The sequence below is a fragment of the Ochotona princeps genome, chromosome 18 (genome assembly GCF_030435755.1).
Source record: "Ochotona princeps isolate mOchPri1 chromosome 18, mOchPri1.hap1, whole genome shotgun sequence".
In the NCBI taxonomy this organism is placed as follows: Eukaryota; Metazoa; Chordata; class Mammalia; order Lagomorpha; family Ochotonidae; genus Ochotona; species Ochotona princeps.
The window spans coordinates 19,810,736-19,837,615 of NC_080849.1; the positions used below are offsets into that span (position 1 = coordinate 19,810,736).

Genomic DNA, 26,880 nt, shown 5'->3' on the forward strand with positions numbered 1-26,880 from the left:
GGCTATTTAGTAAGGGTTTTGGTGTAAATTCTCTCAGGTTCACCATCACAGCCATCTTTAAGTAGCTGTCAACATCATCATCACCACATGTAAGGAAACTGAGTCACTGGAAATACGAAGTCTACACTGCTGGGAAGAGAAGGAGCTAGTATTTGAACACAAATGTGCCTGAATTACCCTAAACTTTTTCCTTTGTAACAGCAAAAATGATGTTTTTTTTGTGCAGCTGAATTCATTAATATTCATAATACTGTGCCCCTTGTGTCTATAAAGCAAGATGTCAAGCTTATTACATTATTTAGATTGTGCAAGGTTAAAATTGACATTGATTTGTCAGTTTTTCCTAAATTCCTTAGGATTAAATTCTTTGTAGGCTACTTTCTAATTTCTAGAATGTTGACTTTTTTTTGTTGTCTGTACTTTTCAGTCATTGAGAAATAGCTTCATTTTAACCTGTTTTCCTATTGAAATACTTTGTTCAACATGATGGTTTTCCGTGGAAATCATTACCAGGAAACAAGAATAAGTGTTGATGTTCATAGTTTTCTGATTTTAAAAGGAACACAACATTTAAACTTTACTTTGGATAGAAATTGTCCATGATTTAGATAACAATTTAAATCTCATTGGGAAATGAGATGTCTCTTCCCCACAAAGATAGACTTGTCTACTCTAGCTTAATAAATATTTACTTTTAGTCTGAACAGATTAGATTCTGTAATCCCAGACTGTCTGTGTCTATCTAAATAGCATTGTTATCAGACTAGAGCCAGTGTTGTCACACAGCTCAACAGACCACTTGACAAATGGTTGAATACATTACACAAGAGTAAAGTAGAATAAAATATCACTATTATATACAATGCAGGTTGTTTAGCATGTATGGTGTAGGTCATTCAAAATTGGTCAGAAAGTAAGGAAGGTGTTAGCACTACACTCTACAACACTATCTTTTTGCCTAAAAGTTTCTTTTTTGTAGGAGCTGGGGTGATGATGCTGATCATAAGAGATTGTCTTTTACTGTTAATGTGTCTTGATTCTATATCAATAAAATAATAAAGCAGTTAGACACAGAGAAAGGCAGTAGATTACTATTATAATAGCCCTCAGGCGAGCTATGTCCCTGTTTCCTTTTCTGGACATTGGGGCTAGAAATGCCCATTTTGTAGGTTGCTCTCAGCAGGGGTTTCTCCAAAGATCCAAGTATGTGTTTGCTATGTTGTAGGCATTCTATAGATGCCAACTATCACCTGCCTTCTCTTTCTCAGTGTCATCATCAACAAAAATGACTTGATGATTTTTACTTACCTGAGTGACTGCATTTTCCAAGCCAGAAGTTTCTGTCTTTAAACTTATGAGGAGAAATTGAAAGGCCTAGCATTTTAGGAAACTTTACAATAGGCTTCTTATATTGAGCACTGCCCAAGGAAATTCAAAACATGAACACTCTAAGAGCCTAACATGTCTTCGCTGAATATTGGTCAGATCTTCTTATCAGTTGTAATTACAGCACTTTCAAAACTGTGACTCAAAGACATGAAGCTTCAGATTTTAAATAAAGTGTAGCAAAGTAAGCTTCAATAATACTCTTGTGCATGGAGATAATTGACATCATTATGGAGGAGAAGGACCACTGTGTTGAGTAATAAGACCAGGATTGTTCTGTCTCTCTGACTGCCACATGAACTTAGTCAAGTTAGGCTACCTTTCTTGTTGTTGCCCAACCATTAAAGGAGGGAGCTGAATCTTACATTTAAGATCCCCAAATCAGTGAGCTAATTAGTGCCTTTCAATTTGTTGAATGCATTATATAACAAACCTCCCAACAGTGGATTAACTGTAGTGAAGCCAGCAGAGGGAGCACAATGCATGAATTTACATGTGGATCTTAGGAAAATGGCCAGGAGTGGGGAGGTAAAAGTGCTTAAATATTAACCACAGTTCATAGAACAGGAAATTATTTCCTATCAGGTTTTGCTCAAGTTGATCAGAGCTACAGTTTCTCTCAAAATGCTAACGTTTTCACAACTATAGCTACAATTCTACTTTTCAATTATTGGTAGTTATAATAAAGAATCTATGTTAATCGTGGTTATTTGTGAGGATGGCTGTGATTTTATATTCTGTATTGTAAAATGCATTTAGTAAAAGTAATATTGTAATTTTGTAATACAAGAGACATTCTGTTGATGGTGTCATAACTCTTATGACTAAAGCCGAGGCTCTAAAGTCATTTTTGCATTTTGTACAACACCTCACTGACCTAGCGTTCTGGAAATGGTGGTGCTCCCGATATTTTCTAAATCACAAAATTCTGCTTCACTAAAGTACTTCCTTAAGTTGTCATAAAGGTATTGTCGGTTGAGATCTTGCTGTTGCAGACTGTGTTGATTTTAAGTTCAAGAATTTGTCACAGTTGAATCTTTATTTTGTTTTAAAGATTTATTCATTTTTTTATTACAGCCAGATATACAGAGAGGAGGAGAGACAGAGAGGAAGATCTTCCATCCGATGTTTCCCCAAGTGAGCCGCAACGGGCCGGTGCGCGCCAATCCGAAGCCGGGAACCAGGAACCTTTTCCGGGTCTCCCACGCAGGTGCAGGGTCCCAATGCATTGGGCCATCCTCAACTGCTTTCCCAGGCCACAAGCAGGAAGCTGGGTGGGAAGTGGAGCTGCCGGGATTAGAACCGGCGCCCATATGGGATCCCGGGGCTTTCAAGGCAAGGACTTTAGCCGCTAGGCCACGCCGCCGGGCCTGAATCTTTATTTTTTAATGATGTATTTTAAGAAAAGATTAATTTTTTACTTGTTTGGAAGGAGAGTTAGAGAGAAAGGAAGAGACAGACAGATCTGCCATCTGGTTCATTTCGCAAATGGCTGCAACAGTCAGGACTGGGCCAAGCCAAAGACCTGGTACTCCATCTGGGTCTCCATTGTGGGTGGCAGAAGCATCTTGTGATGTTTTTCGCAGGCAGATAAGCAAGGAACTGGATCGCAAGTGGAGCAGCTGGGACATGAACTCTTGTTGATGCTGTAGCAGCTTAGCCCACTGTGTTACAACATCCATTCAGGCTTTTTCTTTTCTGGAACCCGCTTAGACTTGCTGACTTGGACACGTACTGTTGCCCTGAAGTGTTAGAGAATGCTGAACTGAGACTTGCTTTTTCCTTCTGGTTACATTACTGTTATGATCTCCCCATCTCAGCCGTCCTGGTTCTCTCCTGGTCTTTCCTGTGCTTATTATTATTATTTTGAAAGTTTTAGTTCTGGAATCTAATAACTACACTTTCTGGAAATTTTGTTAGTTAATAAGACTTTCAGTTAAGAATTTATACATAGCTTTTAGTTCATAGCTTTCTGTTGGGTCCTGGTAACCATTTTGTGTGTGAAAAAAAAAATACCAAAGAGCCCTCTCTTCCTTGCCTTTGTCTGTCTGTGGTCTGGACTTGTGTGTTAAAGAGCTGGGAAAGCAGACTGCTCCTGTGCTTCAGGATGAGTCACAGTTGAGGTGGGCTTCCTCTGAAGTTACTGCAAATATGTTTGCTTTTGTGGTTTTGCTAAAAAGTATCTCTAAACGTTAATTCAAAGGATGTTTTATTCACTGACAATTGGTCACTAGTTTGTTTTTTAAAGGAAAATGAGGAGCAGGGATAGCTTACCCAGAGGAGCCATCGGCATACACAGTGGCTGTAGCAGTAAAGCTGAAAGAGGAACAGGAAGGAAATTCTGTGTCCTTATACTTTGATTCCTAGAATGTGACAAATGTACAAGCAAAAGAGAAAGACAGATGTTAAAAATTGGTAGCCCATGTACGAATTAGTAGTTAACTACATGAAGATTAAAAAGAGATAGAAATAAATGGATATTTCTTTAACATCCAAGTTTTTTTTTTTAATACTAATGAGGCTGGCAGAAGTTTTAAAAAGGCATTTACTAGTGAAGACCTATAATTCCAAATAAGACTTCCTGTTCCTATGTCCCTTCCAAAGACTAATTATATTTCCTAAATTAAGGTAGAGCTAGGAAAAAAGAAATGCCATCCCAGAGTTCCAGTAGGGATCTGCAAAAGAAGGGCCTGACACCTGGAAGATGTCTGGCTTAGAAACCGTGTTCTGGTATGTTCTAGGGGGGAGGTATGTTGCGCCTACGTTGTGTTCTGGAGGTGTCTGGTCCTGCTGCCTTTCCCATACTGCCACCAGCACGGTGTTTCCTGTGCCTCTCTTTCTGTAAACTCTGACACACAGTAAACATGGTTTATTTAGTAGCTTTCCCTTGAGAGGAAATTTCTTTACACTTAGGAAGTGCCTTATGACCCATGACAATCATAACTTCTCAACTGCCGGCCCGGCTCTTCTCATGCTCACTGCGAGATAATCCCACTGTCCAAGGGGATTTTTCTCATATGGCTGTGAGCTAATGACAGTGTGCTGTGTGAGATTTTATTATTATTATTATTATTATTTTAATATGAAAGAGAGTGCTTTCCCTGTTTGGTGTGTGGTTTTCTCAGAGTCTAAGAACGGGTGACAGAAAAAAGCAAACAAACTTCTTTCAAGTCAAGAGATCTATTTCTACTTTGGACAGAGTATATTTTTCTAACTAAAAGATTCTAACATGCTTGGTGTCTTTAGATTTTTACATACTAATTACAAAGCACATAAAGAGTCCTTGATTGTTGTTGCGTTTGTGTACTCAGATGAAAACACACATGCTACCCATAAGATAAAATTCTGTAACTTAAAATTAACAGATCTCTGATGAGTTAAATCACCAGTTTTTCATTTGGTTATTCTTGCTAAATAGTGTTTTTGACAAGATTTTGTCAGTCTTGCTAAGATTTACTTTAAAAAAAATCCTTTTGCATCATACTCACTAAATATTTCTACTGATTTAAAACTAAAAACATATGAAAGAAATTTGCATAAATGCCTTTGTGCAAAATAAAAGCAGTTGCCGTTAAAGATGGATTTCTTATTTTACTCACTCAGATTTCTGGTAATTTAGTTTCCGGATCAGGTATTTGGTCCATTATTCTCAGCCTATTTTTGCTAGTAAGAATTATACTAATCATTTATGTTAAGTTGTTAGTCATCTTTCTGCTCTTCTAGGTCTTCCTTATTTGGACATTAGTTACCTTAATCTTAGCCAGGGGGAAATTCAATGTCTTAAGTTTCAGCCTGTGTTTTTTTTTTTTTAAGGAAACTTTGTTTAGTTGAATACTTTGCATATTGTGTGACTAATTATTTTGGTTTCACATGTAATTTTTGGTGGTACGAAAGTGCCATGAAGATCATATTGAACACTCCAACCCTCTCCAGACATACCTTTATATCTTAGGTTTTTCCTTCAGTATTTAAGGAGACGAGATGTCGAGTTGTCCTTGCAGTGCTATGTAGAACAGTGTGGGTGTCAGTGCATCCAGTGGCGTCCATCGCATGGAGAGGCCCATCTGCTGGCCGCGTGCCTGCTCTGTACCCCCTCTCTGTAATCGCTGCATCCTAACAAGCCTCCCTCTACAGTCAGCAAGCCAGCCTTGTGCAGGCTGCTGCTTTGCTTTCCTACTTTTCAACACAGTCTTAGCACCTGTCCAGGAAAGGAGTGAATTTAAGCTAGTTATTATATATCTAAAATGTTTATGGTTATTAAGGCAATTAAATATGAGTGAATGAGTAGTTTATTCTACCCTAACCTTCATGTTTTTGTACAGATGTTAGAGTTCTTAGCAAAGATAATTACATGGTCAGCCATCTCTTTCATTCTAAATTTAGGTCCTTACCATAAAAAATATTTTGGGGGTCTAGTGGGTGTTATGGTGCCTCCGATGAAGCCACTGCGGGACCTCCTGCCTGGCATTGAGCTCTCTCTGTTTTTTGCTGTACCTGGGAGACAGCACATGATGACCCAGAGACTCGGCTCTCTGGCACCCACATGGAAAATCCAGATGCCGTTCCAGGCTCCTGGCTCTGACTTGGTCCAGCTCCAGGTGTTGTGGCATTTGAGGTGTGATGTAGAGAATGGAAGATCAGTCTCCATGTTTCCCTCCGTTTCTCCCTTCTGTCTTTCCCTCTCTGTCACTCTGCCTTTCAAATAAATAAATAGATAAATAAATAAATAAATAATTTAAAAGGGGGTGGTTTCTAAAAATAAACTAAGACTATAAATTAAAAAAAAGTAGAAGTGAAAAAGACAAATCATTAGGGACAAGGTTATTTTAGACCATGTTGTTTGCTGCACATTGCCCAGAGATCTACAGTGAAGGCCTTAAATGAACGTGGCATTTGGTGAAACATATTTACGATACATGTATGTTACCTACATACACACGTGCTTAGTAATTTAAGAGCAACTGTGAAGCAGGGTTTTTTAAATTATTTTTTATTTTCCATGATGCATTTTTGCAGGTATAGGGATTCCCCCCTTTCCTTCCCCTTTTTCGCTCCCTATTTCCCTCTCCCACTATCTTATTAACAGTTATAAGATGAACATTCTGCTGTTTAAGTTCATCATGGCATTGTCAGTTAGGTCTTGGGTGATTTTTCCATTTGATTAGAGGAGTTTCATGCCTCTCATGTTTTTGACATCTGTTAGAACAATGTAATGACCCTCCTTTTCGTTTTTATCTGATTGTCTTTGACCAACTTTTTATACTTAACAGAAAAGTGGAGTGAGGGAGGGAAACATGTTCCCGATGTGGCAGCGGGCATCGTAAAGCCCATGCCCACTCTGCAAGGTGCTGCTAAACTGCATTCCAGGCACAGTTCTGTTGCCATACTCAGATGTTATTCATGCACATTCCACATTGTGGGACTTAATGTCTTAAAGAGTTTATCTAGAAGTTTCTAATGTTAATTCAGGAATAGAAGGTGATTCGGGTTTGGTTTGACATGCCGAGCAGTTCTCTCTTGTCATGCATGGCGTCGTTTACTGCCTATGGCATGCTGGTGGCAGTGCCGACACCAGGCATGTACCACGTGGCTTCCCTTGAGCTCCCTTGCACCCTCACTTGTCCAGTCATGTGCTAGGATTTTTCTATATTTTTCCTTCTTTTGATTCTGGAATGCTTATTCTGGAAATTCACTTTTTTGTTGCTTAGTTTTGCAAACTTTGAGATAATTTTTTAATAGTATCATTTTCCTCTTCTGTTGTCCTTTTTTAAAACAGAAAAAAATAGGTTTTCTGGATCAGTTCTCCGTATTGTCATATGTCAGTTGTTTTCCATCTCTTTGTCTTTCCTGATCCACATGAAAAAGTTCAAGTTTCTCTCACCGTTCTATGAAAGTTTTCATTTCTGCAATCATATTTTCATTTCCCAAGGGTTCTTTTGTGTTTCCAGAAACTCCTTTGTGTATGCCCTCCGTTTTGCTCCTACTGCAGTCAGCTTCTGCCATCTCTTCCCTTCTGGAAATGGCTTAGGGCCACCCATTGCTTTGTTCTTTTTGTGCCAGATCCAGTGATTTTGTCTATTTTGTAAATGGGTGAAATTTTGTAAGTCCTCGTGTACATCTGACAGTATTTAAACAGTTATAATTACTCTGTCCTTGAAATTAGTGCCTTAGCCTCCAGAAAGTCTTCCTTTTCCAGATCTTCTCGGTTTCTTGAAAAAATCGTTTGTTGCAACTTTTGCTCTCCTACCTTGCTGTCTTTGTGTTTCGCAGAGTTGTGTGCTCGGATTTCTTCTCCTTGGGTTGTCATCTCCACTTCCATGATGCCAATGGATGCGGGGTAGATTTCTAACCTGCCATCTGGTCATTTTTCTTTTTTTTTTTTTTTTTAAGATTTACTTGTTTTTGTCGGAAAGGCGGATATAGAGAGGAGGAGAGACAGAGAGGAAGATCTTCCATCCGATGTTTCACTCCCCAAGCAGCCGCAACGGCTAGAGATGAGCCAGGAACTTACTCCAGGTCTCCCACATGGGTGCAGGGACCCAAGGCTTTGGGCCGTCCTCAACTGCATTCCCAGGCCACAGGCAAGGAGCTGGATGGGCAGCGGTGCTGCCTGGATTAGAACCAGCACCCATATGGGATCCTGGCACATTCAAGGCAAGGACTTTAGCTGCTACGCTATCGCACCTGGCCCATCATCTAGTCATTTCTAATCATCTCCACCTGCTTTTCCTGAGCACCGCTAGGTTTTCTGACAGAAGTGTTAAGAGCATAGATTCAGGAACTAGCATGCTTAAATTTGGCCCCTGAACAACTGTTTAGTAATGGTGCATGGCAAGCTGCTTAACCTCTCTGTGCTTCAATTCTGTTATCCCTCTGTGTTACAAAAACAGAAAGAGAGAGAACTTATAGCCCCCAAATTCCTACAACAGTCAGGATTGGCCAGGCTGAAGCCAGTAGACAGGAACGTGGTCCAGATCTGCTAAGTGGGTGTAGGAACCCAACTACTTGAGCCATCACTGCTGTCTCCGAGTGTTTGCACTGAGCCAGAGCTGGTTACTGGACCCGAGCACTCCAACATGAGATGCAGACGTGTCAGCCAGTTTGTTAGCTATAAGGCCGGTGGTCTGTACCCCTTTTTAGCAGAGGGATGAAATGTGGATCATAGCAGACCTACCATCCATGGCTGTTGGGTAAACAGTGCAGTTACAGAACCAGCACAGTGAGGCCATAGCTGCTAATTACTGATCCCTTTGTCTTCCCAAGCCCTTTCCTGGTCCTTCAACTCCTCTGTATTCCCAGTAAGTTCAGTCCCTTATCAGCTGGCATTTCAGCTTCCCAAATTAGCAAACTCAGTCATCTGTCCCTTCTTGGAATCTCAGTGGTGTCTTCTGAATCACCCTTAATTGCTTTAATCTATGGCCTCTCCTGTCTTACTTTAGGTAATTGGAATGTTTCCTAAAGCTTTTCTTTGCCTAGTCTTCTTCCCTTGTCATCTCTTGTCCATCCTCCTCTCCAACGCCAGAGGTGGCTTTCTAAAGCAAGCACAGCTCTTGGACACTTTCTGCACCTTACTGCTGTGCTTATTGAGTTTCAAACTTTAGTTCCAGGGATCATCAAGTTCCATGACAGGGACTCTGTTGGTAGCCCAAGATGGGCGGCTCAGGTCATAGGTCATTGAGGATGGGGTGGTGATCCTGGACCTTCCTCCCAGTCCCCCACCTGAATGCCAAGCATGGTGGCTCTGCTTTTTTTTTGTTTTTTTCCCTCCCTCCCTCCTTCCCTCTGTTTTCTTTCTTTCTTTCTTTCTTTCTTTCTTTCTTTCTTTCTTTCTTTCTTTCTTTCTTATTTATTTATTTATTTGTTTGGTTATTAATTTATTTTTATTGGGAAGTCAAATTTACAAAGAGAAGAACAGACAGAAAGATAATGCATCCGCTGGTTCACTCCCCAAGTGACTGCAACAGCCTGAACTGACCCAATCTGAAGCCTGGAGCCAGGAGCTTCTTCTGGGTCTCCCATGTGGGTGCAGGATCTTGAGGCTTGGGGCCATCCTCAGCTGCTTTCCGAAGCCACAAGCAGGGAGCTGGACTGAAAGTGGAGCAACTGGGATTTGAACAGCTCCCATATGGGATCCTGGCATGTGCAAGGCAAGGACTTTAGCTACAAGGCTACCGTACTGGGCCTTTTTGTTTTCTTTCTCATCTTGCTATCTTGCTACCCAGGGGCACCTGGCTCTTAGGATGCAGGCAGAGGGCTAAGTGGAGCAGAAGAGATGCTCTGTGGACTGTCCTCACTACCCTTTCAGCATTGTCATAGTGTTCTGCTGTAAGCTTGACACTTGAAGCTCGGCCCTGCAACAGCAGTGTACTTTTCTCAGCCCAAATTGCTGACACCATGAGCTGCCAGGCCTGGCAGCATCCTAACTGATCCCTAAGATGCAGCCTGGCGGGCCCGGCGGCGTGGCATAAGCGGCTAAAGTCCTCACTTTGAAAGCCCCTGGATCCCATATGGGCGCCGGTTCTAATCCCGGCAGCTCCACTTCCCATCCAGCTCCCTGCTTGTGGCCTGGGAAAGCAGTCGAGGACGGTCCAAGGCTTTGGGACCCTGCACCCGCGTGGGAGACCTGGAAGAGGTTCCTGGTTCCCGGCTTCGGATCGGCACAGGTCCGGCTGTTGCGGCTGCTTGGGGAGTGAATCATCGGACGGAAGATCTTTCTGTCTCTCCTCCTCTCTGTATATCTGACTTTGTAATAAAATAAATAACTCTTTAAAAAAAAAAAAAGATGCAGCCTGGCATCATCTCCAGAAGCGGTCTCCTTGTCTCACCTCCAGTGCCATCAGGCAGCCCTCTTCTGTGACCCTCTGACATTCCATGTCTTCCTTGAGGTTGCTCGGGGGGCTCCTCCCGGACCCGACTGCACCCTCCAGGCAGGTAGCACACAAACTGGCTTGCTTTTGCCTACTGTCCACTCCCGGATCTTTTTCCTATAGCCTGGCATGTGGTTGGAACTTTGGTGAATATTTAACTTTCTGTCTGTCTCAGTGACTTAGCAAGATGAAATGCCAGCCTGCCCACACCGTAGGTAAGGCCTTTTCATATCCGTTCCCTCCCTGTGTTGGCAGCCTTGGCTCACTACCTCTTGTGCCCCATGGGCCTATTTCTGTTGCTATCTTAGAAGCCCTGGGTATTTCCCTGAAGTCTCCCTGTAGACTTCCTATCCACTGTTCCCCTTTGTGAGTGTTCCTTCCCCTTTTGCTCTCTGAACCAGCAAACCCTAACCTTTAAGCCACAGTCAGGTGGGCTTCCTCTGTGTGGCAGGCCAGACCCTCCAGTGTATTCCCACCACACTGTTTCCAGACCAGTGGTGTTCTCTGCTTTCAGTATTGCAGGCATGTTTTTTTTTTTTTTACCCCCTGGGGCTTGACCTGTTGGGAGCAAGGAACGATGTCTAATTGGTTTCCTCTAAGATCGAAGGTTGTACCTTTCATTCCATCCCAGGCTTTTGAGGTGCCCTGAGCAGCCTTTTCCCATCTGCCCGCGACTGTCCGGTTCTGGACTCATCTCCTGCCACCATCTGTGCACCCTAAGCCGCAGTCATGCTCGCCAGCTTGTGACTCCCTGCACGTGTGGCAGTCGGCAGTGGCTGCACCCCTCCATGTGCTCATTGCCTGCTTTTCTGAAATGGCCATCTGCAGGCGAGGGCTGAGTTTCCCACAGGAGAGCTGTGCTTCTTAGCAGATTTGGTAAATGAGCATAATATTTCAGGCACACACACGGAAAACCTGAGTAGCATGCACATTGTGTTTAATGTGACTGAAAGAATGCTTTACGTGTTTATGTGCACAACAAAAGTGTGGGAGGCAGTCAGGTGAGAGCCAGATCTCATTTCTTCCTCCCTGGGCCCACTTGGTCTCCTCCCTCTCGAGAGGGAAGTGGCAGTCACAAATATTTGCATTATCATTTCCATGCGTATTTTACATTACTTCTGCACACATTTGATCAGCAAAATGGGTATAATATTTGTTTGCATTTGAAAAACATTGTATACATAGCATCACCTTGTTTACTTCTGTTAAGGAACCTGGTTTGTTTATTTTTTTAATTCAGCATTGTTACTGAGGTTTCTTCAAATTAATATGTAGAGTTTTACGTCATTTTATATCACTTCATAGCACTGTATCTTCCTTGACTATCCCAGTTTATTTACCCATTCATTCCTTCATCAGTGGTTTGGTTTGACCCAATTTATAATGAATGGTCTTATACAAAAAGAATTTCTAATTAAAAATTTAAAAAAAAAACTCAGAAGTATATCCTGATTGATCTTCGGACACATATAATACTCAATATCACTTATTTTTAAAATCATGTTTTACATACACACATTCTGCATCTTCAGTATTTGCTCTGGCATTGAGTTAGAGTCGGGAATGTTGAATGCAAAGCTTTAAACAAAAGCTGCATTTCTCACTCAGCAGTTTGCCAGTCTTGTCTCGTAAATTTACGTCACTTTTGCTTTTAAAATACTAAATGTAAAACCAAAATTAGGATGTTTTAAAACACACACAGAGAGAAATCTTTGAAGGCACAAGCTATATGGTCTGAAGTCTAAGGGAGAACGCCTATTAAATTGTATGGGAGCAACTTGGAGTGAGAATTCTCTGTTTCTCATATACGAAAGAGAAGTGGAAATGACCTTGAATTATCTGTTTTTACACAGGCAGAATCCACAGCTTCTTGGGGCACACTGTCTCAGCAGTTTATTCCCTTAATGGTCAAATTTTCCATTTTACCCAAGTAAAATATCTTGATGTTTGAACTGCAGCTCACTTCCTTGTTTGGTCTCTGACTAGCAGGGAAAACAGATTGTTAGTGTTCTCTGTGAAAATAAATACATCAGTAGCCCAGCCTTTCTTTTCCAAAGGAAACAGTTTCAAATGTTTTTGCTCTGGTTCCTAGGACTTGTTTAGCAATTGTCATAAATGGATGATGAAAGCTGTTGTGAATTATCCCCATTGTTTCTGGAAGGTACTCGAATGGGGACACATGCACAGAATGGTTCTCTCTGCACTCAGTGACGGGCACTGCCTGGTTCCACTTTCCCTTTTTAATGTAGTACTAACACCCTGAGACCCACTTATTTTGGGCATATTTGTTTTTCCCCTTTTTGTTCAGCCATCTAATTTACACTCCTGAATCTAGCCTTGCTCTATAATAAAGTCAATTATCAAAGTTCTTTTAGTCTCAAAAAAATCCTGAAATTCCAGATTGTGTATTATGATCATGGTTTTCTTCTAATTTCTCTCTGTATGCATTTTACTATGAGCATACACTATATACGATTCATATATATATATATATATATATACACACATATGTTGTTGTAAAGGCAGATAGGAAGATCTTCTGTACACTGATTCACTGCCCAAGTGGCCGCAACAGCTGGCCAAGCCAATCTGAAGCTAGGAGCTAGAAGCTTCTTCTGGGTCTCCCACACAGGTGCAGGGTGCCAAGGCTTTGGGCCATCCTCAACTGCTTTCCCAGGCCACAACAGGGAGCTGGATGGGAAGTGGAGCTGTCGGGTTTAGAATCGGCGCCCATATGGGATCCTGGCACGTTCAAGGCGAGGACTAGTTGCTAGGCCACACCGCTGGGCCCAAGACTTTCTTCTGTTTGAAAAAGTCATTTCTTCTTCTTCTTCCTCTTTGCTTCGTTTTCCTTTTCTTCCTCCTCCTCCTCATTTTCTTTCTTCTCCTTTCTCTTTCTCTGTCTCTCTCACACGCACCAGAACTCTCAACCCCCCTTCTTCTTTTTTTTTTTTTTCTTTTTATCATTTTACCTGCAGTGAGACAAGCAGGTTTTTGATCCACTGATTCCTGCAGCAGCCAGATCTGGCCCAGGCCAAAGCCAAGGCCCAGAACTCAACCTGGGTCTCCCCCACAGGTGGCGGGAACCCAAGGACTTGAGTCATCATGACGTGTTGTCCTCCTTGGTGTGCATCAGCAGGAAGCTGCAGTCAGGAGCGGAGCTGGGACTTGACCCCAGCCACTCTGGTGGGATAGAGAGGTGCCAAGCTGCCTCTTATTCCCATTGTCAAACATCGCCCCTTCTCTTCTGTCTTAGAAAAAGAGATCTTTCTGATTTTCAAGACCCTGTGCAAAACCTACCTAATCCCTTCATGAAACTTGGTAGGATTATTCCATTTCATAGAAACCTCTCTGTTAGATACATTTACTTAAAGGATAAGCAATGTTAGGGGATTTCATACTTCCTCATTACGTAATGAGTTATATTTCACATAATTTTTCCCACTGAGTATAGATTTAGAGAATATTGCCTCTGTTATATTTGCTTGATTCAACATCTAGCATTACTAATAAGTGTTTAGGGATTTCGTTTGCCTTGATAATACAGTTGTCAATTCATTTAGAAATTGGCCAGTGTGGCAAGTGAAGGAGCACTGGTTGGAGTGCCAACTATTTGCTTCCAGTCTAACTTCCTATTAATTCATCCAGGTGAGAAGATAGTGGAAAAATGGCCCAAGTACTTACATTCCTGTTACCCATGAGAGAGATTAAAGTGGAGTTCTTATCTCTCGATACCAGCTTGTCCCAGGCCTGTCTGTTGCAGTCATTTGGGGAATGAAACAATAGGTAGAAGACATATGTATGTGTGTGTCTGAGGGTGTGTGTGTGCATATGTGTCTGTTGCTCTGCCTTTCAAATAAGTAAACATCCTTTATGAAGAGTTAGCTTAGAAAAAGCACTCAAGGGCCCGGCGGCGTGGCCTAGCAGCTAAAGTCCTCACCTTGAAAGCCCCGGGATCCCATATGGGTGCCGGTTCTAATCCCGGCAGCTCCACTTCCCATCCAGCTCCCTGCTTGTGGCCTGGGAAAGCAGTTGAGGACGGCCCAATGCACTGGGACACTGCCTCCGCGTGGGAGACCCGGAAGAGGTTCCTGGTTCTTGGCTTCGGATCGATGCGCATCGGCCCGTTGCGGCTCACTTGGGGAGTGAATCATCAGACAGAAGATCTTCCTCTCTGTCTTTCCTCCTCTGTGTATATCTGGCTGTAATAAAAATGAATAAATCTTTAAAAAAAAAAGAAAAGAAAAAGCACTCAATATTCTGTTTAATAATGTGTTTGGCACTTTAAGTTACTACTGAGGTACGCGTTTAGCCTAGTGGTTAAGATGCCAATTAAGACACTTTGTCCGCTAGGAAAGTATCTGGTCTGACACCCAGCCCCTGCTCTGGCTGCTGACTCCAGCTTCCTGCGTACAGACGCTGGGAGGCAGTGGTGAAGACCAAGCAGCTGTGTTCCTGCCGCCTGCATTGGAGGCCTGGATTGAGTTTCCTTCTCTTCTCTTCATCCCTGCTAAAAGCCAGCTGTTTTGGGCATTTGGGGAGTTAACCAGCAAATTAAACGGTGTTTTCTGTGTCCTTCAAGTTAATGAGTTAACTAGTTAATTCACAGATCATATCTCAAGTTTATATGGAAAGTACATGGAATGACAATTGCTTTTATTTCTAAGCTCCATCTAACCCAAACAGGAATACCTCACTCATTAGATACGGTGTATTTAATACTGGGAACATATGACTGATATATATATAGACATATGTATATATAGTTAAAGCTATATTATTAGGCTTATACATACTTAGGATTATTAGCTTTAATCATTATAAAGTCTCTGTTTTAGTAACAACATTCTTATCCTCAAATGTACTCTGAAATTAACCTAGCCACTCCAGCTTTTTTGACTGGTGTTGCAATTTTGTCTATTGTATCACGTTAATGTATCTGTGTCTTTACATTTATAGGTGTACCTATTTTGGATAGCACATGATGGTGTCTCCTTTTTTATACAGTCTGATAATCTCTGTTGTTTTAACAAAAACACTTAATCCATTTATGTTAGTAATCAAGTTTATTCTTTGAAGGTTGCACATATATCTTTGTTAAGATTCCCCCCAGAATAAAATAATCCTATTTTTAGATTAGATTAGTTTTACTCTTAATACATGCCTTCAATAGAATGCCCAAGTTTGGAGTTTTATCTACTGGCTGGTTAGAACTTCAGCATCCCTCAGTCTCTTACAACTTCCAAAGTATCTGCTTTAGGTAATCCTAGAATTAGTTAGCATCCCAGCTTTTCTCAATCTCTGGCCTGTATTATTTCCTGTATAGAACTCATTTGAAATGTTTTCCTATGCGTGACATAATTTTAAACTGGCAAGCTCAAAAAATTTTTGTAATTTAATCATCTTCCTCACTGAGATTTTTTTATTGTATTGCTGATCGTGCTGTTAATAGAACATGGTGAAAGAATTGTTTAAAAGTATATTTCAGTGTATTTGACATGCTTTACAACTATATAATTCCACAGAATGCTTATCAAGGGAAACAGCTCTTTTAATGTAAATGATTTTTGTTTTCTTTTTTTTTCCTCCAGTTTATTTTCTTTGCTCTCTAAAAAACACAACAAAGTTCTGGAACAAGCCACACAGTCCTTGAGAGGCTCACTGAGTTCCAATGATGTTCCTCTACCAGATTACGTGAGTAATTTCTTGTATTTTTTTCAATAAGGAATTTCCCTTTCATTGTTAAATTTACTAGTAACAGTGCCCTTCTTGTCTTCTCTGTGCGTGAACAAGCTCTAATATGCAAATAAAAAATAATTCTCAAAGCAAGGGGAAACTGGAAGGCGTAAACAGGGCTGAAGTAAATCGTTCCGAAACCAGTGATTGTTGAGAATTAGGCATCCCAATATCTGAGTCAGGAAGCCCACCCAAACTATTTATACAAAACAGAAGAGAAGATTTCCTAAGAAGTAGTCAAAGGCTTCTTCTGCCTAAATTCAAGTGGAAAGAAGTGCACCTGGATTTCACAGAGAGATAGAACCTAAAATTGAAACACTGTTGGGTTTAGGAATGTCCTGTTCCTGGGACCATGTAGTTTCTGATCTCTCTTGTGTTTTGCTTCTACTTTACTCCTCTGCTGCTTTCTACCAGTCAGGTTTCCCTGATACTTGGAGCTAAAATGGTAACCCAACCGATTCCCTTCAACTTAGATCATGTCCTTGTAAGTGTAGTGCCTGTGGACAACTTGATCAGAGCCCTGAGATTGGGAAGGTGAGTCTGGCTGGCTGTGCCCCATGCTGCTGGCCTCAGCCAGAAGGAAACAGCAGAAACCTGCTCCCTTCTTCTCAGCCTCTTAAGGTGATGAGCTTAGCACATGACCTTTGGGAATGCTGATGGAGGAACGTGGAAGCAGCCAGCCAGGGGTGTGCAATGTGTAGCAGGAAGGAAGGTGCACCATGAGCCCCTTCAGGACAGCACTGCTGCCGGGACAGGCCTTAGGCTGTGGACCAGACATAGACGAAGAAGCTAAAAAACAATCTTGCTCTAAACCACAGAAGCTGATCGAGTTCCAGTTAGGGCCTCCCCATATTGCCAGACAACAGCTTTGTGGGTTGATGTTTAGAAACTTTATTGGAGAATTTCTAAATTCTGTGTTTGAAGTGGCAATGCATACCAGACAGCTGGAGAGTTGTTTTGCTTGTTTCCTGTGGTTTGTTTCATTTCTAAAAGGTTGCCTGATAGGGGGTTGTGGGAACAGCACCCAGTCCGGATTTCAGCCGCTGATAAACAAAGATAGCTGTATATAGCCACAACCTAATTGCGCCTGTTTTTTTCTCTTTACCTTGAGTGTGTGAGTGCATACATGCCATGCTATGATCAGTCTTCCCATTGAGGTGTTAGGTTTATGATTCCAAAAAGTACTTTTAATGTTCCTCCTCTAAGTTGATGGATATTCCATATTTTTTTTTAAATTATCATTATAGCTAACTTATTTTTGCATTTGCCTTGATTTGTGATTTGAAACAAAACAAAACAAAACTTTCATTCTATTGGTTCCTTGGAATCCTTAACTGGACCAGAATGACAGTAGAGAATTATAGAGAACTTGAATATGGATTGTCTGTACACATTTTGTTTTTATAGAATGAATATTTGATTTCAATATTACCTCTATGTCGTTCTGTTAAAAAAGTGTTTAATTTGTCTAGTCCTGAAGTTTCCCTACCAGTATTCCCTTCTGAGCAGAGAGCCATAAAACTGACATTTGTTAGAAGAAATAGGTATTTGTCAATCATGTAAGTGATTATGCAAATGATTGGAATTTGCACCTGTAACAGACATGTGAATTCTACCCTTGAAATTTAGTTTTAGAGTCGCTAATTGATTGTTTCTTCTTGTGTGCAAGTTTTACCAAGTGGAAATTTCTTTCTTAAAGAACCTGCTTCTAGAACTACTGGGGAGATTCCCTTTGGGATCTGTCGCCGACAGTGCTTATTTTAATATTTGTATATATATGACTGCAATTCCCAACCATTCCAAGTGGGTGCATGAACATCAGTTTGGCCATCTTTCCTCAGTTGATTTAAGAGTGTGGTATGGAGTGACGTTAACTGTGACTCGCTCCTGCCCCAGATCTGAGTGATAACGAAAGTAACAGTGGTGACCCTCACACAGCAGCACGTTACCGTGTCCTCTTTCATGATCACTCAGTGTTTGGGTAGTCTTTTGTACCTCACAGAATGCTATGAGAAGTGATTGGCACTTTCAAAATCATGATTCTCATTGTCTTTATCTTTTAGATCAGCTCTTCCCTAGGAAAATTTGTTCCTTTTTGATTCTTCCCTAGAAATCTTGCTTGTTAAGTTTCACTGCTCAAAGCCAGATGAAATTTTAAACTAATGCTTTGGACCACTTGTTTGTAAAAACAGAAAAGGAAAATTAAAATGTATTAGTGCAGTGTAGATTCTGTGCTGTGTAAGTTCTGCACCAAGAGTGAATGAGCTGAATTGGCAAAGAGTTTGATGAAGTCCTTAAAAACAACAATGTGTTTTCTTCTCATCATGCTGCATAAAGTACTCTTCATTCTACCTTAGAGGCATCTGAGTTTATTAAGAAAATGCTCATACTCATGCTATTTAATTCATGAGTCACTTGAGTGATAATATAGAGAGCAAATTAAAATTTACAAAAATTGCAAATTGCAATTTACAAAACATTAACATTAGTATTTTAGTGCAGCCATATTTGTCTGAATGTCTCAAGGGAAACCTGAAGCTTACCAAGTTCTAGATAATGAGGATACTGTCATGACTGCTTAAGGAAATATAAAACAAGACCGATTCTCAAGTCCTCTGTAGGGAGAGAGAATACCCATGGCAGAGAAGGCCTCTACAAGGGCAGTCAGGGTGATTGGGGAAAACAAGTTCAGTCGCCTCCCTTGTCTTTGGTATCTTTATATAAGGGTTTCATGCAGCTTCCTTCAGGGACTAAAGGGACAGGACTGACGCTAGAGAATGTCTGCCAGTATTTTGTTTTAATTAGAATGATCTTTCCAACAGAACCAGAATATTGAAATAAAGCTAAAATTTTGAGTTATAGTTGCTTTTAAAGCTATAGCTTTGATTTTAAAATTAGGAATATTATCACTGTCATGAAGGTTTTTTCCCCCTTGGTTTCTAGTAGCAGCTATTGGAGATGAGCAGAATCTAGCTTTTTTTATAGAAGTTATTTTATTATTATTACTTTAAAAGCAGAATTACACAGAGGAAAAGACACAGATACAGAGAAATCTTCTAGCCTTAATTTATTCCCCAAATGACTACATCGGCCGGAGCTGGGCCTGTATGAAGCCAGGAGCCAGGAGCTTCTTCCAGGTCTCCCATGTGGGTGCAGGGTGCCAAGGCCCTGGGCCATCCTCTGCTGTTTTTCCAGTCCAGGGAGCTGGATCAGAAGTAGTGCAGCTGGGACATGAACTGAAACGCATGTGGGATACAGGCTGGGCTTAGCCTACTGTGCCTTGTGCTGGCCCTGAAATCTAACGTTTATTCCACTTGGAACCATAATGAACCAAATTATATTGTCTTTGACTCTTTGTGTTGGATTTACTCTATATTCTGACTCCAAACAGTAAATGCCAAGGTACAAGACAACGTGTTGCTGGCCCAAGAGCTTAGAGGCCAGATTAAGAAAAATTAGCAAAAATATCAGTAGGAGCTAAGTGTTCACCATGAACTTGTTAGGCTGGTAAAATGCCACCAGCCTGTATGCTGTGTATTCCAGTGATTCTCAAAGTCCCATTTTTACATTTTATCTCACAGCCTCCCGTTGGCATTATACAGACGCCGCGTAATGATGATCTGCTCTGACAGCTGATGGAATGTGTGCTTGTGTGTTCTTGTATTTTAAGTTTCTCTCAGCTTCAAATTTTAACTTGGCAATTAGCACATAATCTACATGAAAAAGATTTCTGAAGATATTAATGATTTTTAACAGTATAGAGTAGTCTTGAGACTAACATTTGAAAATCGTTGGGATATATGGCCTGTTTTACACACACACCTCAGTTAATGTGAGGTGGCCTCAAAAATTGGTCAAATTAAAAGATACTCATTTTGGCGGAAAAAATTTCAAAATCTATGCCTAGCTTTTTGGTGATAGGCATTTTTATGTACTTTTTGAAAATTCCTTCATATTTATGACCTCAGAATTTTTCCAAAGGACTAAAATAGTTCCATTTTTCCTGAACTTTATGAAATGCCCTGGTCATTACTGGAGAGTAATATTAAAAACTGTAGCCATTTGTACAATTTTGCTGCCTTTATTAAACACTCAAATGCACCTCTACTACATGCATATACACTGAAATAGCTACACATATGTACTTCTGTTTTGATTCTCTTATTTTTTTGAAAAAAAATACTGCCATATCCAAAATCTACAACTTCCTAAAAGTTTTCAGTATTTTTTGTTTGTTTTTTGTTTTTATTGGAAAGACAGATATACAGAGAGGAGGAGAGACAGAGAGAAAGATCTTCTGTCCAGTGATTCACTCCCCAAGCAGCCGCAATGGCCAGAGCTGAGCCGATCTGAACCCAGGAGCCAGAAGCCTCTTCCAGGTCTCCCACGTGGGTGCAGGGTCCCAAGGCTTTGGGCTATCCTCAGCTGCTGTCCCAGGCCACTAGCAGGGAGTTGGATGGGAAGCAGGGCTGCCAGGATTAAAACTGGCACCCATATGGGATCCCGGCATGTACAAGGCAAGGACTTTAGCCACTAGGCTACCATGCTTATCCCAGAATTTTTCAGTATTAATACAATCCCTTTTTGGTGTATCCCCTTTTGAAACTTCTTACTTTAGGTGTTGGTGTTTTTTTTTTTTTAATCCCAGGAATGATGGCAGTAATCAGAATATTGCCATACCTGTTCTGGGATTATTGTAGCCTGATGTGAGATGTAACAGTGGAGGAGGCACAATACCTGTGTAAAAGGAATCTAAAAGATGATCAAAACAGTAGGCGTGACTGAAATACGATTTCATTATGGTATATTTTGCAGAAGACCTACATGATCAAATTTGTGGGATATCACAGTGAGAGAATGACCTGGAAGTAGGGAAAGGGATTGTGGCCCTATTCCTTGGAAGGAGCTGGGTGATGTTTTTATAGGATAAATTAAAGAAAGAAAATGTGTGAAAAGGTATGCTTCTAGAACAAGGGCATGGACATGAACCCGTTATCAGCCCATACCGTGAGTTCAGGGTTCCTTTATAATCTGCTATGAGTTTGAACAAGATTTGCCATTCCATTTCATGCAGACACCTAAAACCCTGGAGTCCTGTGTTAATGGGCCTGAGGGAATATGGTGCCTGAAGGCAAGGCCTTTGGAAAGTGATCGCACAGCATTGGGTTGCTCCTAAGTCAGATCATGGTGACTTTCTAATGAATCATAGGGACATGGATCGAGTGTGTTCTCTGTGTCTCCCTGCTTCCCAGTATACCGCAGTGTCCTCCCCCTACCACCCTCGTCACCGGCCAGGTTATTGGTGGTCCCCCAGTCTCGGATTATGAACCCCTAAAACTGTGAGTAAAAATGAACCCACCTGCGAAGCTCCTCTCTGATATTTACTGTACTAACAACACATTTTAAAAGATAATTAATGCGGGCCCGGCAGCGTGGCCTAGCGGCTAAAAGTCCTCGCCTTGAAAGCCCCAGGATCCCATATGGGCGCCAGTTCTAATCCCGGCAGCTCCACTTCCCATCCAGCTCCCTGTTGTGGCCTGGGAAAGCAGGAGAGGACGGCCCAAAGCCTTGGGACCCTGCACCCGCGTGGGAGACCTGGAAGAGGTTCCTGGTCCTGGCATCGGATTGGCGCGTACCGGCCCGTTGCGGCTCACTTGGGGAGTGAAACATGCAAATCATGTATCTGATCAGGAGTTTAGATTCAAAATATATAAAGAAGTCTTAGAGATCATTAGAACAAGTAGGAGTAGACGCTTGGACTGGCATTTGAGACTTTGGTTAGGATGTCCACAGCCCACATCAGAAAACCAGGGTTCAGTACCTGATACTGACTCCTGAAGTCTTGTTACTGCTCATTCAGATTCTGTAAGGCATTGGTGAGAGGAAGTTAACTTCTTACCATCCACATGGCAGACTTAGGTTGTATTCCTGGCTCCCAGCTTCAACTCCTGACTTCTCTGGGCAGTTTGGGAATGTGAATGGAATCAACAGTGAGGCAGTTCTCTCTTTGCCTCTCTCTGCCTCTTAATTAAGTAAAATGTTTTTGAAAAATAATGATCCAAAAATCCAACTTGAAAACAGACTATGGTCATATTCTATAACTTATTAATGTGTGGCCTTGGCAGGGCATTTTGCCTCTTGGCCTCAGGTAATCTTATCTGTAAAATAGGATTAACACTACAACCAGGCGCCAGGGTGTTGTTAGGATTGCATGAATGAGCCTAGGGAAGATACTTGACATATTGCAAGTATTTGGTAAGCCCTGGTTCTCCTATTATGCTCCACTGCCTGTGTGATACCACAGGTGTTGATTCAGAGGGTGGGGCTGGCTGTGTGCTCTTCAGCAACAGGAAGAGCTTCCTGTAAGAGGAGGGAGATGTGTGACATCAGACAAGGAGGTAGGGAAAATAACAGCCACTGTTCACCGAGCATAGGTCAATAGCAGCATAAGGAGGGATCATTTAGGTAGTTAAATGGTTTAGGAGAGAGAATCTGACTTGTAGAGATGGGCCTCTGCTTCCCAGGATGCTCCCTGACAGAGGAAGTGCAATGACTGGATGGGGGTTGAGCCCCAGGTAAGCCAAACCAGAGTGACCACGAAGTGCAAGGAAACATGTCCTGTTGGCAGACTTCCAGTCAACCCACTGTCTTTCCTAAATGCTAAATATGTGCCAGGTACTCCACCTGGCTGGGGATGAGGCAAAAATGGACTATGTATTCACCATTCCTCCTCTCCCCGATTACACAGTAAAACAACCTTCTCCAACTCCTGTACCCAGCATATGATAACTTCTCGTCGGTGGCATGTTGTTGGAAATAGTATTACCACTGTGCCATTTTCACATTCCCTCTTATTCCCTTGCCTCATCTTCTGCTGACTAGATACAGGCAGTATAGTGGGAGATTCTGAATTCCAGAGAATGGCGTCACCTAGGTCTCTGTATCATGTCCTAGAAGCCAACAGAGCACCCTTTGGACTTGACTAGGCACATAGTAAAGCCTTCACCAGCTTTTTAAAAAACGGAAATTATGTTAATAGGCATTACTCCAAAGAAGCTTTAAAATAATGGACAATAAGCACGTCAAAAATGCTAGACATTATTAGCCATCAGGGAAATGTACATCAAAACTACAATATGACACTACCTGACATCTGCTAGGGTAACTAGAATCAAGAAGGTGGACAAACGCTGGGGAGAATGTGAAGAAATGGGAATAGTTCAGTCACTTCAGAAAACAATTTGAAATTCCTCAAGAGGTTGAAATAGAGTTAACATATGACGAAGCAGTTCCATTCCTGGGTTTAGATACAAATAAATTGAAAACATGTGTTCTTCCAAAACTGTGAATGTTCATAGGACCATTACGCATGCTGGTCAAAAGTGGAAAGAACCCAAAATCCACCAGCTGATGAATGGATAATTGTGGTATTATTCAACAGTCAAAATGAATGAGATCCTGAAATATTCTTGCACATGGATGAACTTTTAAAACGGTATGCTCTGTAAAAGAAGCCAGTATGAGGCTGCATGTCAGATGGTCCAAGTTACCTGAAATATGCAGAATGCAGCAATCTTACAGAGATGTGTAGTCGATGCATGAGGTGGAGTCTGATGATATTTGACTGCCAGTCAGTACTGAATTTATTTGCTGTGAGCAGTGAGGATGTTGAAAATTAGATTGTGGTGATAGTTGCAAAACTAAATATACTTGAAGCTGGTGAGATAGGTGGTATGTGAATTACATCTCGATGAGGCCATTTAAACAATTCTTTAGTGAAGCAGTAGTTGGAGCATTGTGGCAACTGCTATTTGTTAAATGCAATGGCAGCTAAATATCAGCTTGGCTGGCATTTTGGCATGAAAGTGAATGTGGGAAAATAAAATTCTTTTCAAGGAGGCAAAATGTTTTTTGAGCAGTGGTTGAACTTTAGAAACTGCAGAAGTCAGATACACAGTTACACAAATACATGAGTTTTTCAGTCATGTTTGAGAGGAAGAAATGGAAACAAGCAAAATCTCCATCAATAAGGGACTAATTAAATAAAGTATAAATTCATTCAATATTCTGCAACTATTTTTTAAAATGAATTCAAGCCATATGGGTTTATGAAAAGATAGTCATATTCTCTAAATCAGTTTTTTAACGTTTATAATATATAGATTATAGACCATAAATGCTTGAAAATGTACACATTGCCTAGAGTCTACACCGGAACCTTAAATAATGGTTATCTCGGGGTGAGTCCAAGTGAAGGACCCTGAGGGAAGAGAAAGGATGCCATACTGTTTACTTCATGTTCTTATCTGTAAGTTTAAATCTTAGACTTATTTTATCATGTATCTACATAACTCACACTTCCTTCCTTTCTTCCCTCTGATAATTTTAGTGATGTCTTAAAGAATTTCATATGTACATCATTCAGTTGTCTCTGTTATTAATGTCTTCACATAGAATATTTATCAACCCTGAGAAACTGCTATTTAAGCCAAACTTTAATACCATTGATTGTAATACACATCTCACCCAAATCTCACCAATTTTAGCGTTACTTCCCTTATTCTTTTCTAGGCTCCAACCCAGGTTCCCATGACTTTCTGTTGTCTCGTGCCTTTGCCTCCCTTTGTCTTTCAGGACCTGGCCACTCCTGAAGACTACATTCGGACCGGTAGTTGTGTAGAATGCCCCACACTCTAAATTGGTCTAGTGCTCACACATGATTGCAGTGAAGGAAGGGCCACTGTGGGAGTGATGCCTTCCTGGTACATCTCAGGGAATACGTGGTGGATGTGCATTACTGGTGACATTCACCTTAAGTGCTTGACTATGGGGATACCTGCCAAGATTTTTTACCATGAACTCTTTGTTTTTCCTTTTTCAATTTCTTTACATTTGTAGGGGTGATAGGTGGAGAATAACACCTTGATCCTATTTCTGCTTAAAACAGTTTCCCACGCACATTAGAATCCATTGGTGGATGTTGCCTGCAGCTTGCATCATTGACTTTCTAGTGCTTTTTCTATTTTCCCATTCTATTTTTCTCTTTCCTTCTGCATTTGTTGGTAGAATTGTGCAAGGAAAAGCTGTCACTTCTCTGCAGTGTACTTATTTATATCCCATGCCTCATGGATGCTCACGCTTTGTGCTATAATCCAATGCTGTTAATTATGTTGTTGCTCAGGTTGTTTCCGCCATGTTTGTTGGCAGCTCCTACATGTTGTGTCATCTGCCTTTCCCATGTGCTCCTGTCTTTTTCTGAGACACTCAGATTGGGATCTTCAGAGTTAACTGCCATCATAAATCATCTGTGTGAAATACTGGTTAGAACCAGAGTTTGTGAATATGGGAACACCCCTAGAATAGCTGTTTTGAACCCCTAACCACAGAGATTGGAACTCAGTAGCTTCCTTATGCAGTACAGTTGATTCCCCACCTCATTGATGTGTAATTAACAAATAAAAATTAAACATATTTGAGGAATACAATATGATATATACATATACATACATATATTATGAAATGATCACTATAAGCATTAGCTAACACATTTGTCACCTCACACACAAAGGTGTGTGTGAGAGATGAGAACATTATAAATGTATTCTTTTAGAAAATTCCAAGTATACAATACAGTTAACACCATCACCCTGCCATACATTAGATCTGCAGGACTTACTTGTAATGGGAGTATGTATACTTTAACTAACATCTTCCTTCCCTTGGCATCCACTCTTTATTTGCTGCTTTTTCTGAGTGTAACTTTTTTAGGTTCTGCGTAAAAGCTGAAGTCACACATATTTTTCCTTTTGTGCCTTATTCACATAGCATGATGTCTTCCAGGTCCAGCCATTTTGTCACAAATGGTAGTCTCTTTTATGCCAGGATAATCATCCTTTGTGCATATTTACCAGTCGTCGGTCAGAGAGCCCCAGGCTTGTGCATATCTGGGTTATGTTGCATAATGCTGCAACAAACACAGGCGTGCACAAGTCTGCATGTCCAGGTCTCGTTTCCCTTGGATGGATGAATACACCCAGCAGTAGGATTGCTGGGTGCTATGATAGCTCTTTTGTTACTCTTTGAGGACCCTCTATAATGTCTATCGTGCCACTGCAGTTGCTTTATAAAGTTGAGTAAGCCAAGTCTGGCAAGTAAGTCAACTCCCACCCCCCTCCCTGCCATGTATTTCCTAATTAAAAGCCAGGCCCAAGTTTAACATAGTAAAACTGAATTTCATGGTTGTGTTATAATTTGATTAGGAACTAGGAGTTCCAAAATTATTCTGAGTGATTCAGAGGACAGTACTTAATTGGAGGTCTTATTTAAAAAAAAAATTCCTCTATTCTTACAAACCATACTTCAGTTAAGGGAAAGAATACTGCCTGTTCTTTATTCCTGGAGAGCAATGTGTCCTGTCCTTTCTTACGGAAAATGGTGGAATATTCCTTTTAAGGACTTTTTAAAATTTGTCATTAAAATTCTGAAATAACTTTTATGTTCCTTCCTCCGGCTTATAAAAAAGAAATAGGATGTGTTTGCATTGAAATCTGGTAATGATTAATTAACTTTCTAAGTGAAGTTTAAAGGACATAGAAAAAAATAGCCCATGTGTTATTAAATTCAGTAGTAATGTGTGATAGATCTGAAAAACCAGTGATCACAGTTTCTTTTTTCCTGCTCCCATATAGCATTAATATGCAAAGAATACCTTTCCTGAGATGTCTCCTTTGTTTAAGAAATACTTTAAAAACTTTTTTTCTCCATACCTCAATTGTTTTTTTTTTTTCTTCCTCCCTTTCAGCCTGAGTTTGTAGTTCCTAATAGGAAGCAAAGAAGTCTACTATTTGGAATTTTCTTTGATTTATCCTTGATTTACATGGCAAATAGAAAG

The 26,880-nt window shown here is 40.9% G+C and overlaps 1 protein-coding gene across 5 annotated transcripts in view; it reads left to right on the forward strand.

The window, feature by feature from the left end:
- DYM (dymeclin) overlaps positions 1–26,880 on the forward strand; it is a 323,209-nt gene that overhangs the window by 175,022 nt on the left and 121,307 nt on the right. For all 5 annotated transcript variants that reach the window (XM_058676968.1, XM_058676967.1, XM_058676971.1 and 2 more), the window contains one exon: positions 15,845–15,947. In XM_058676968.1, coding sequence (XP_058532951.1) covers positions 15,845–15,947 — 103 coding nt within the window. The remainder of the gene's footprint in view (positions 1–15,844; positions 15,948–26,880) is intronic.